Source organism: Orbicella faveolata, unplaced genomic scaffold (genome assembly GCF_042242905.1).
Source record: "Orbicella faveolata isolate gen_17 unplaced genomic scaffold, um_ofav_v1 contig_26, whole genome shotgun sequence".
Lineage (NCBI taxonomy): Eukaryota > Metazoa > Cnidaria > Anthozoa > Scleractinia > Merulinidae > Orbicella > Orbicella faveolata.
In genome coordinates this window covers 3,652,929-3,664,915 of record NW_028301554.1, presented here as the reverse complement: position 1 = coordinate 3,664,915, position 11,987 = coordinate 3,652,929, and the positions used below count along the sequence as shown (strand labels likewise).

Here is an 11,987-nt window from a genome sequence, read left to right as displayed (position 1 = left end):
TTTCGCAGTGTAAAATTTCACTATGTTAAAGAAACACACATGATGTTAGTAGTCTTTTGGCGTTGATGAAAATTGTTACAGCATCTCAGCACAAAAGATAACGAAAGAAATCTTTCTAAAGATTTGTTGACTATTGAAAACACCGACTGGGACTTAAAGTGCATGCGCTGCAATATGCAAATGAGCTACTTGTCCGCGTCAGACTTTTCTTTCAAAAACTTTTGCAAACTCGCCGAGCAAGCAGAAACAATAAGAAACTATCAAAAACAGTTTTTGGTTAGGTTTGAGAAACTTGCAAATTAACTCGATACCAGAGTAGATTGTTTTCCTACATAAGTTAACTTTTCTTTACAGAGCAAACGCAAAATCGCGTACAACTAGCGAGAGCAGATATTATTCATTCACAGCGCAAAATTGAAGCTTTGGACCCTGAAAAACTCACCTTTTCCATTAGCTCAGAGCATAAAACTACATGTAAGCACCCTGGTTCTTATCCCTGCCTTATTCAACGCCATCGCTGTGAAAAATCCACAGGATAATCTCGCATCTCTCACCATTTGATCACACAACGTGACAACATCCACACCAGAACCCACGACATGTGCGTGGATCCACGCGGATATATGACGTCAGGACGGCGCAATTTGTTCTAAAAATAGAAACATTGTCCCATATCATAGGTGCGCGCGGATCCCAAGACTTACGGTCTCCGTCCTCGATTATGGCCCCTGGTGTAGCGTTATTTCGTTGCTATGGTAACTCAGATCCTGGTTAAATGTACCCCTATTGAAACTTTCATCTTCCTCTAGCACACAGGTAACGTTTGATTCTCTGTTAGATTGATAATGCTGTTCTAGTGGCTCAAAGTTGAAAGGTATCGTTACTGAAAAATTGGATCGAGCCACCATAAGGTAAATGGAACAATTCGAACTGGGAGCACTTAAAAATATTCATTTTCATTTTTATGATACAATGTGAGTGCGATCTGGTGAATTTCAAATCACAATCTGGGCTGAAATGAAATGAAAATGACACATAACAGTCTGATGCTTTAACATTCAAACAATCTATCAATCGAAATTACTACCCGTTCTTTGAGTTACGATATCAATGGGTCGGCATTAGTAACTCGGACGTCTTTCTATGAAGCAAGCGACCGACAGAAGCTGGCTAAAATTCAAGGTAACTTTCAGGACACTTGTTCTGAACCCTTTCCGCGTACGCGCATTCTGTTATGCGAAAACCAAGTTGACGCAACTTGCCTAGACATTTTTAGAGTGAGAAGTGGCCTGAATCTATTTCTTTGCGGGTTGGGTACATTTTTTAGTTGCGTTTTTTGGCGGGAAAAACTTAACTGATTTCTTCGATTATTGGCGTCCGAAATAAAGACCGTTTGAATTTTAAGGGGATCTCATTTATTGCTGTATTTCATCATATTTTTCAAACTTCATTTATATAAATACTACCCATTATTTTGGATTTGGACGGCAGTTTTGTCGTCCCATATCTTTACTTTTGTGCCTGCAAGCTTCAAGGCAAGAGATTTTCTGCATTGATAAACAGAAAACACGTCAGACGAACACATAAAAAAGTTAGTTTTAACTTGTATGCAGTAGAAAATATTCCGTTTCTTATTGAGCCGTGTTTGTCATAGGTCTCTGATTGCTCACTTTCTTTCAATAAAACTTTGGGTAACTTCAACCTTTCAGATGGCGGATAGCCTGGTGACACTGCTGTAGAAGGCACAAGTGTAATAACTGGTCACAAATGTAATAAAGTCACATGTGTAATAAGGTTTGGTCACAAATGTAAAAAGGGTTCACTAAGGTCTGAGTCGTCATATCATCGAGGCTCGAATAGAAAAGAGAAACCTTAAAACCCAGACATACAGAGTTGCCTACACTTCCCCGGTCACAGGAAAAAGCGAAAAGAAGTGGCTGCCCGTGGATGACATCACAAGCCTCAACCTCCGGGAGGAAAAATGTAAACAAAAGGCTGCTAAGTTATCCAAACGGAAAAAAAAAACCCTGCACCGCGCAAAGTTTAATTTGGTAATGAGTCATGAAGATTACACCAAGATAATAGAACATCAGGGTTTTCAAGTTGTATATAATCCAGGAGATGGCAACTGCCAATTTGCTGCTCTAGCCCACCAGTTAAATACACTAGGTATTTTCAGATCTCCCGAAACTGTGCGTAAAGAAATAATGGACTATTTGCGAAATAACCCAGTTGATAACGATGGCTTCCCACTTTTACTACACTTAGTAGACTCTGAGTTTCCATCCTGGCAGGAATATCTTCAATATATGACGAGAAAGAACACATTTGGCGATCAATTAACATTGTTTGCAGCAGCAAATCTATACAACATCGATATCCAGATTGTATCTACACTCGGGGCTGGGGCACAACATGTATTCCATCCATCATCGAGCATCCCTCTTGCTACCGTTTATCTCGGCCATTTTGCCAAAAATCATGGGGAACATTATGTGAGTCCGATACAAGAGTTCAATAGCGATACTAGTACCTCGGATGACCATACCGCCCATGCTGATGTTGACGCAGGTGGCGTTAATGATGATGTTGGTAACTTTAACAATGATGTAAGTGATGTTAACAATAATACAGGTGATGCTAACAATGACGCAGGTGACGTTCACAATGATGCAGGTGACTATCACGATGACGTAGGTGATGTTCACAATGACGCAGGTGTCATTGACGATGACGTAGGTAACGTTGACGACAGTACTCAGCCCTTCTTAAACAATGATCATGATGTACTTGAATTGATAATCAAAATTACTTTATCAACCTTTCCATTTATGAGAAGCAGCTTAAAACGTGTCAACAGATTTTCCAAAGTGACCGTGGACAATGTTCCTTGCCCCAGAGTGTATATACCTGAGCTGCCCGAGAGGAACAAGTGGTTATCAGCATCCGCAAAATCATCATGTTAAAAGGGAAATGCAGCGGCGCTGTTGCAGAACTTCGAGAGGAATTTAAGTCTCCTAGATGGCACCAAGCTTGGATAAAACTAGTTCCGTTAGAGTATGGTTGGTTTACCATAGCTGGCATTTATTGGAAGAATAGGCTAGTATAGACTGGCCTTTAATTAATAAGCTCATATGTTTCTGTAGAAACATGTGTGTTTCTGGTTTTTGTTAATTGTAAAGACATCAACAAATAACCTAAAAAGGACAAGACTTACTAGCAAAAGAAGAAACTTAGTAGTCGTATTGTAACTTGTGTTGTTTAAGTTGAATTTCAAGTTCAAATTATCACACTGGATCAATGGATTTTTTTCACTTCCTCAGTTGAGGACATTGACCATTTGAATAGTGTTCATGTTATTGCATTGACAATTAATCTTTCTTTTATGAATCACTCAGATTAATATTGTACTGATGGTTTTGTTGTTGGCACTTAATGAAATTGAAGCGAATTTAAATTTAATTTAGATATACCTAATGACGCTATCAGTTGATAGCAGCACCTAATTTGTACAAAAGCTTTATAGTTAATTAATAAGTGCATTTAATGCATTAGATGATGCGTAAAATAACAAAACTAGAGCGATTTTGACTGATGACGACATCCACTTTGAATGGAAGGTACCTTTCATGTTTGTGCCTAAGTCTGAACCCTTATTACATTTGTGACCAAACCTTATTACACTTGTGACTTTATTACATTTGTCACCAAACCTTATTACACTTGTGACTTTATTACATTTGTGCCTTCTACAACACTCTTCCGCCATTTGTACGGCAGCTACCTCAATTACATTAGCGTGGTATTTTCAAAGTGAGTTAAATCAGCATTTTTGTGCAGCGAGTTATACGATTATGATTGCCACGAAACTTGCAGATACAAAACGTGATAGCTTTGAGGCTTATTTCATAAAGTAAGGGGGAATATTCCGATCGGATTTCAAAATTATAGGTTACTTTTGTAAAAAAAGGTTTTGAAATACTGATAATATCTCGAACGCTTTTACTCTCAAAACAAAAATAATTAAATGAGATTTCCTTCCAGCAAAGTCACACATTTTATAGGTGCTAAACATTAAATATAAAATATTTCCTACTAAAGTTCTTGACTTAAAATGAAACAGGCAACGTGCAAATAACTGGGCTCAGGCCACCGTAACTTAACGTTTCTCTCGAAATTTCATTGGTCAATTAACTTTCTAAACTTGTTTAGCACTGCCAGCCCTCTTCAGTCTTGGCGAATGTATTGGAGCAGGAGCTTTTGGTCAGGTACAGTTATATTTTTCTGTTATCCTTAAATTAAACTAAAATTTGCGAATAGCAACGCCCATAGAATCATGAAACTTGAAATATCACGTTACCCTTTACTCGTCAGTATTAAGAACCCAGGATGAATGAATGACAGAAGTAAAACAAGGCGGAACTACTCCAAGGTTTCTTACCCAAAGTACAACAACCGTGGAAATTCGTTTGACGAAGAGTGTTGACTTTTTCAACACCGGAGCTGTTCGTGAGATCAAGTATGAACTTTGCTAATTTGCCTAGGCCTTCGAGCTGTAGAATTTGTGGACCAACCCGTTCCGAAACCGCTCGACATCTTTGTATGTGAGACGAACGTTTAAGGCATGATTCTTTTCAAAGTTTCCTTCAAAACAAAATCACAGCATTTGCTGACGCAATTCTCATCCCCAGTTTCCACGTTCTCCGCTAGGAACGCCTAGCACTTTGACCCCCCATTTGTGGCCCAACAAAAATGGCCTGCATTTTCTGAGTAGGGCTTTCTTACGGAAGCCCGAGTAATAATCCTATAGTTCATTCACGAAGATTGATTATTAGAAAAAACCTAAAATTAAAAATAAGCGCCCTATCGCTCAATCGAAGAAATGCAAACACCTGTTGGAGGGGAAAAAAGGAAACGGAATGATTTCTCTGAGTTTTTCACTCGAGATAAGACCAGAACACCATTTCGTCAAGTCTGGTGTATATGGTTTGCAATAGCATTTTAAAACAGCTTTGTTTTTGTTGTATTTTGAGACGTTAAAACTTTACCTGCAATTTTCTCGAAAACGCCCTCACAAAATTGTTAAAATTTTGGGATCGCTAAGACCAGGGATACGTCAGAACATTGCTATGGTAGATCTTGGTGAAACGTGACCTCGTTTGAAACTTTTATGATCATCTTTCTCTAGCATACCAGTAACGTTCGATTTTCTGTTGGATTGCATGATAATGATAGTGCTCTAGTCGCTCAAAGTTGAACAGTATTGTTGCTTAAAACCATGACATGGCAACTGTGAATACTCTCAGCCAACCTTCACGTTTGGTAAGTTTCAGATTGGACCAAAGCATTGAAGCAATTGTCTGAGAAACGCCAATGTCCTTCACAAAATTTGTTTTTAGAAAAAAAGAGCAGCTTTAACCCGTCTTTTTGCGATGTCTTTTAGGTGTTTAAGTGTCTTTTCTCGCAAAAAGGCACTACAACTTTGCTGGCAGTGAAAAGAGTTAAAATGGAGCATCAATACACAAGAGTGAACGAGGTTAGTCTTGTAATAATTATACATAGAAGACATTAGTCTCTACATTTCCAGTGTTGTAGATTAAAATGGAGATTCATGTTTTTTATTTGTATTCCAAAGCGTTTTACCAGAAGGAGTCATTGTACTTCTTAAGGAAAAGATGTCTGTATTTAACAAATAAAGAAGCCTCGACCTCGACAAATAAAGAAGCCTTCTCTGTTCTGTTGTAAAGCCGGCAGGAAGCGATAGAGTACGAAGGAAGTGGAGGGGAAAATACGAGACGTAGTCGAGTGTTTATCCCTACTTCTTGAGTGCTCTACCGCTTCCTAAGTGCTTTACAACAGAACAGAGCACGGTCGAGCCTTCTTTATTTGTTTTATTATAAAGAATCTATTAATTTCCCCACGCATTCGGCTGAATTTTCAAACCAAACTTTATTTTCCAAACGAGTAAAAGAGGCGTCAGCGTGCTCTGTTCTCTGACAAAGAGAACGCTACTGTTGTTAACAATGGTCTCCGTGCAGTCATATTTACTGCAGACAAATAGGACTTTTCCATTGCGTTTGTCTGAGTCACAGGGCATGTTTAATTTGGGTCAAATTTGTCAAAATTCCGAAGCAAAAATTTGAAAGCCAGCTTACTGTCACCAACCCGTGCTTTGCTCTCGATAAAGCATGCTGTTTCAGTCAATCAGAAACTTTATCATAAAGAATTTATTTAGGTGATCTACGTTTTGCAGTGTCAAATTTCCGCAATGAGCTTGTGGCCTACACTTTCCTTCACCAATATTCATGCCATTCAGCGCAAAGGACGTGAATGAAATTTCTGCAATGCTTAAAAAGTGGGCACTGAAAATGAAAAAAATATGGACGAAGACAAGTTTTGACAATTTTTTAGGTTATTCGGAAATGTGGACCCAGTAAGTTATCTATTTACTTTAGAAACAATGCTAGTTATGAAATTCAGACTCCTTCTCTGAGTGTGCATACACGTGCACTGTAAGCAATTTAACACAGACAAAAGTGAAGTTACTACATGGCTCAGCATGGAACACTATTGACAATTATTTGGTTCTTCTTTCAGGAAGTAAAAGCTCTACAAAACGAAGTTAGTATTTTACAGAAAGATAAACATGAGAGAATCGTCTCATACTATGAAAGTGAGCAGCATGGCCCTTATCTTGATTTGCTTATGGAGTTCATGACTGGGGTAAGAGCTTAGATGCGACGTGTCCCTAGTTCCTCTGTCGACGTGTTATGGTTATTCCACATAGGCTTGCCGTACATGTACTAACACTAACTAGCTTATTGTTTATCTTTGCTTGTAATCTGAAACGTAGTTCACTACGCATTTAAGATTCAGATTTTCAATGGAACAGTTGTTGCCATTTATAATAAGAATACTAAAAAATTCCAGATTAAAATCTAAGTAATGTTTTGGTGTTTTTCTCCAGGGATCATTGTCTGATCTCATAAAAAAGAGCGGATATCTTAGGGAAAAGGAATCAAGTTGGTACACAAAGCAAATGTTAGAAGGAGTGACCTTTTTGCATTTCCGGAATATAATACACGGATACATAAAGGGTATGTTTGCAGTATTCATGCTATTTTGCGGATACCGATGTGAAACACTTGGGTAGAAGATTCGAAAAGACACTGAACCAATAATTTCAACATAAAGCTAGGTTCATGACAGGGGGTTTACTGTGATAAAAGTAGAATTACTTTCTTTCTCCCTTCATAGCTCTGAGACTTACCACAGTTTTGATGGAGTATAAGCGCCCAACTTTTAACTCTTTTGAAAGATGTTCCAAGAAGTTTCTAGTTCTTCTTCCTCTAATTACTGTTTGCTTAAATATTTTACCATATATGATATCTGACAATTAAAACCTTAATAAATAGCCAAAATGAACGACCGAGTGCTTAAGAATAGACTGGGAACCAGTGGGTGCACGTATCCCTCAAAATCTATTTTAAAGACCTTACCTCAAAATTTAAAGAATTAGAATTTGGCTGTGATTCAACGTTCATGCAAGTAAACGTTAAGTAAAATAAAAATCTGTGAGACAATTTTTTCGTAAGCTAAGAAAATGTAAATTTTGCCTATTTCAAAAATAACTCAAAATTTGTCTTACAGATTTTTTTTAACAGTTTTGGCTCTGAAAGTAGACGTAGAAGTAGAAGTAGTTCTTAGTTTCCTTTGTTAATTACAAGTAAAGAACTAAATGCATTAAGCAGCACTGAAGTTTCTTAAAACATGTAGTAACCCGTGGCAATTCAGTTCCTTTTCCTATCTGTGTTAGCTTGGTAGCTGCTTATGTGCTTTAATATTGCTGTAACCTAAGTGAAGGCTATTTTTGCTATGGACTCCAGAACTTCTGCATGTGTTATTTCTAGGATCAAATGTTCTTTTAGACGGCAACGGGAATGTGAAATTAGCTGACTTTGGGTTATCAAAAATAATTCAGGTAAATATAGTGAATTGTATGCAGTAATTAGACCCCTGTACTGTATTAGCCTTCGTCGGTCCAAACTTTACATTGGGTAATGTATATGGAGCCTGAAGTTTTTTGTTCTGTTTTTCTGCTTGCTGTTTTCGTTTTGACCGCGCACAAAAACACAATAGAAGTGTACTTCCGTCTGAGCAGCTAGCCTTTCAGTTTCGCAATTCAGGAATATTTACGCAGAGTGTATGAGCGCAAAACAAAACATTGCGCACGGGCGGGAACCTCTCAACATATTAACTGGTGGCACTTTTGTTAGCTCCTTTGAAGTTTGCCCGGCTTCATAACAATTTGGAGTCTCCCCTCATTAACTATGGTCAGTGTTGACAAGTCCTACCAAGAGCCGAATAGCTACCTTCTGCTGATAGGCCATGCCGGCGGAGTTGTTGCTGCTGCCAGCTGGAGTCATCAGTTGATAGGCGTAAAACGTCTGAGCGCAAAGACGCAGATTTGAATATAGAAGGAGTTGAATTCAGCCTTGTTAGTTTAGAAAACCTCTCGTCAGTATTGCATCTATTCCACGTGATACATGCCGCTTATTTTCGGAAAATAACCACTTTTCGTCACATTTTTTTTTCCAGAAAATTGGAAGTGAAACAGATTTGAAATCTGCTCGGGGTACTTTGTACTATATGGCACCAGAGATATCTTGGGGTCAAGGATATGGACGGGAAGCGGATATCTGGTAGGCTTAAAGGACAAACACTGCTTTTCCTTTTCTCGATATTCATTGGGCTGTCCACGAAGAAACAAACACGGGAAAAGAAGATAGGTTTTGTGCATTCCTTGTCATGTAAGGTTTTGCTCGGAGCCATCTTCGTTCCCAGAAGCCATCATTCTTTTAGTTAGCACTACAAATGTGGAACTCTGCGCGAAATCAAGAGCTGAACCCTGCAGCATTAGTCAAACCATAACACGAGTTGTGTTCACTCACCATTAACCGAAAACGGGCATTGTCAGACCTGGGGAGCGTGATTGTTCTAGTTTTGGTGTGACCTCGCATGATGTATCAATCGCAAACTTTAATTTACTGTTTTGATGGCAATATAAGTTAGTTTAAGGTATGATTCAATGGGTCGAAGCTGATTTTGTGAGCTCCCAGTAATTTGAAACTGTAACATTCGTCAAGGTATGCAAAATTCATGTTTTAACTTCAAAATGGGTGGCGTGTTTTTTTTTTTTTTTTAAGGAGTGTCGGTTGTACAGTTATCGAAATGCTGACCGGAAAACCGCCTCTGAGTTATCTTGAAACAGAAGAGGCCAGGTATAAAATTGCTTCAGGACCCATCAATGTCATGACTCTGGTGCCGTGGAAATCACAAGATGCAAGAGCGTTTATTGTGGCTGCCTTGAAGTGGTTAGTAATTGTTAATAGCAGAGTTAAACAAGTGGTTATGTAGCTAAAGAATGTATAGAAAAAAACATTGCAAGCATATAAAAGGACGAGGGCAGGTGTCATTCAAGCGATGTTATTGGAGTGACATCACTACGATAAAGAGGCAGAAGCGGTGATTAGAAATTTGGAAAGTGAATATAAGTGTTGTCCGAGCTTTAAAAATTGTGTTTACCGTAAGTGTAAGTCGTATTGTTGTTTTTGTAGGAATCCTGACCAACGACCACCGTCCCCTGAGTTGCAATGTTACGCGTTTGTTACAAAATGGTGAGTAATAGTAACCAGTACTGGACCTACTGGAGAACAATTCAGGGAGTAATCGCACAATTAATTTTAAAATCGGACGAGCGCGCATAAAGCCAGGCATAAAGAAAGCTAAGAGCTTTGGCGCTATTTGAAAGTTTTATACTACACTGTAAATATCGAACGCTTAAAATTTCGGACGCTTAAAAATTTCGGACGGTTTTATTTTCGTCCGAAATTTTTTGCAAGTAGTGTAGGAGCACGTTTACTCTCTAAAAAATAAGGCACAGGCGCTAATTAATCTTATAAATAATAAATTTCGGGATTAAAAGATTCATTTGAGGACTTTAAGTCCGATCTGTTTACGCGTTATTGTTTCGAGAAAAAAGACCGATTTTCTCGTTTTAAGAAATTGAAATCTCCTTGGTTTGAGGCAACACGATTTCCGCTTATTTTAGTACAACCCTGAAACTAGAAGCCAATTATGATGGTGTCCGCTATACTTTGACCAAAAGTCTTAAAGTCATGTAAAGTGATCAAAACGCGTACGCAATATCAGTCTTACAGTTTTAAACAATTTTGCCGATGAAATGCTTTTTTTCTAAGAGCCCTGTCACTGTACTTGTTATAAATTCAACTGCTATCGTTGTAAAATGAAACTTACCATCAAAGGTCAAGGGACTACCTACAACTGACTAAACGGTTGTTTTTCTCTCTCTCTCTCTCTCTCTCTCTTTTTTTTTTTTTTTTTCTTGGAAATGAAAATTTGCCTCTGAGTAGAAGCTCATAAACCTATTTGATAATAGGTCTTGGCCCATGATATTAATGAAATTAACTTAGTCTATTTTGTTGTTTTCTTAGGGTGGATTACAACGGTCAAGTGGTGTACAATGATCAAGTGTCTTATCAAAACAATCTTGATTACAGCGCAAATTTCCCCAACTTGCCACTTAAGTAAACGAACTTAAAATAGCCGGTTCATTTGTGTGCAGTTAAGCAACAACTAGCTAGTGTAAAATGAAACTCAACATTAGTTGTCAAGGGATTTTTTAAGCTTATTAAGTTGGTATGAAGTAGACCCAAAAAGCTTTATTTACTATTTTTCAGGTTTTGATAGTTTTATTGTAGCTCTTGAACTTTAAACTAGTTATGGCAATATATAACATTTTCGTACGACGCTTTTTATAAAATGCAATTGGCAATTTAACAAATTCAAGTATTTTCTGATTAAGTTGTACATCAGAAACCTACTCTTGCATAATATATTGGTTTAAGGCCGTGTGTAATTTAAATGTCTTTTGACAACGTCGCCTCAAAATCATATAGAGGCGGATTGGCAACAGTTTACAACATTTTCTAAGACTTAGATTTTGATGGATCATTACAACCAATCCTTATCAGTTGATGCCACAAATATTGTATGAAAAAGCTGCCTAATCATTGGTAAACAAGGTGGTATCATTTAAGTGCCAAAAAAGGCTAAATTTCTTAAATTTTTCATTTAAGGTGGCTCTGAACCCACACTACATATTTTTTTTAACTTTGCAAAAAGTTGTATCTTATCATGCTTATCACAATTCGATAAGAAAAAATGGGGTCACCGAAATCGTTTTTGAGTTATGAGCACTTTAAGCTAAAATTAAGGGTGTTTTTAACAGGTCATACTGTTGCTATGGTAACCCATTATGCCATAAGGGTCACTGTAATTACTTTACCAATGGCTGGGCATTTACGTGATACCAATATTGTAATCTCTGTCACGTGATAAACATAGGCAATATTCATCCGTCAAAGTACAGCTGTTGGAAACGTGCTGGACACTGTTCCCAGCCTCCTTAAATATTAATCGCTACAAAAAAGGTCAAAAAGGATGGTGCCGTCAATTTTTAATTATAACTTACTTATTCTGGCAAAAAAGCAACTTTATTCTATTATTTTCAAGTAAAATTCGATTTCCTGGTATATAGCTCTAAGTTTTATATATCTTCTTCGTGTTTGTATTGATTTTGTAGTTAGATAGATATTTTTATAGTAGCCTACTAATCAAATAAAGTATGTGTGAATGTGTATGTAAGGTCTTCTTCAGCTCTCGCTGAAACTTCACTTTGCTGGCTGTGAAGCTTCCTTTATTTAAACCATCCCCCAACCATCCCAGCGCTAACTGTCCACAGAAGCAGAAAAAAATTATGAAAGACTAGTAGTTTAGCTCCGCCACTGTTCCAGTTAAATTTATTCCCCCTTCCTCGTCATTTTTGCCCCACCTTGCCCCCTAAAATGTATTGGAGGGAAACAAGTTTACCCTTAGCTAAATATAGGTCACTCATGGCACTGACG

The 11,987-nt window shown here is 37.8% G+C and overlaps 1 protein-coding gene across 1 annotated transcript; it reads left to right on the top strand.

Moving 5' to 3' along the window:
• The first annotated feature begins 4,204 nt into the window (after positions 1-4,204).
• Positions 4,205-11,720, top strand: LOC110045330 (mitogen-activated protein kinase kinase kinase 2-like). Its single transcript, XM_089295356.1, has 9 exons — positions 4,205-4,268; positions 5,444-5,536; positions 6,598-6,723; positions 6,968-7,097; positions 7,911-7,981; positions 8,599-8,702; positions 9,207-9,374; positions 9,618-9,677; positions 10,515-11,720. Exons 2-9 carry the CDS (start codon positions 5,507-5,509, stop codon positions 10,609-10,611), a joined length of 786 nt encoding a protein of 261 aa, XP_089151482.1. The 5' UTR covers positions 4,205-4,268; positions 5,444-5,506; the 3' UTR covers positions 10,612-11,720.
• The last annotated feature ends 267 nt before the right edge of the window (positions 11,721-11,987 follow it).

What these genes read in the sequence shown, in the direction of transcription:
- LOC110045330 (XM_089295356.1), top strand. Translation starts at nt 5,507, where the DNA reads ATGGAGCATCAATACACAAGAGTGAACGAG. An exon ending in GGACGGGAAGCGGATATCTG is followed by an intron (nt 8,703 to 9,206) that starts GTAGGCTTAAAG and finishes TTTTTTTTTAAG; the next exon opens with GAGTGTCGGTTGTACAGTTA. An exon ending in TACGCGTTTGTTACAAAATG is followed by an intron (nt 9,678 to 10,514) that starts GTGAGTAATAGT and finishes TTGTTTTCTTAG; the next exon opens with GGTGGATTACAACGGTCAAG.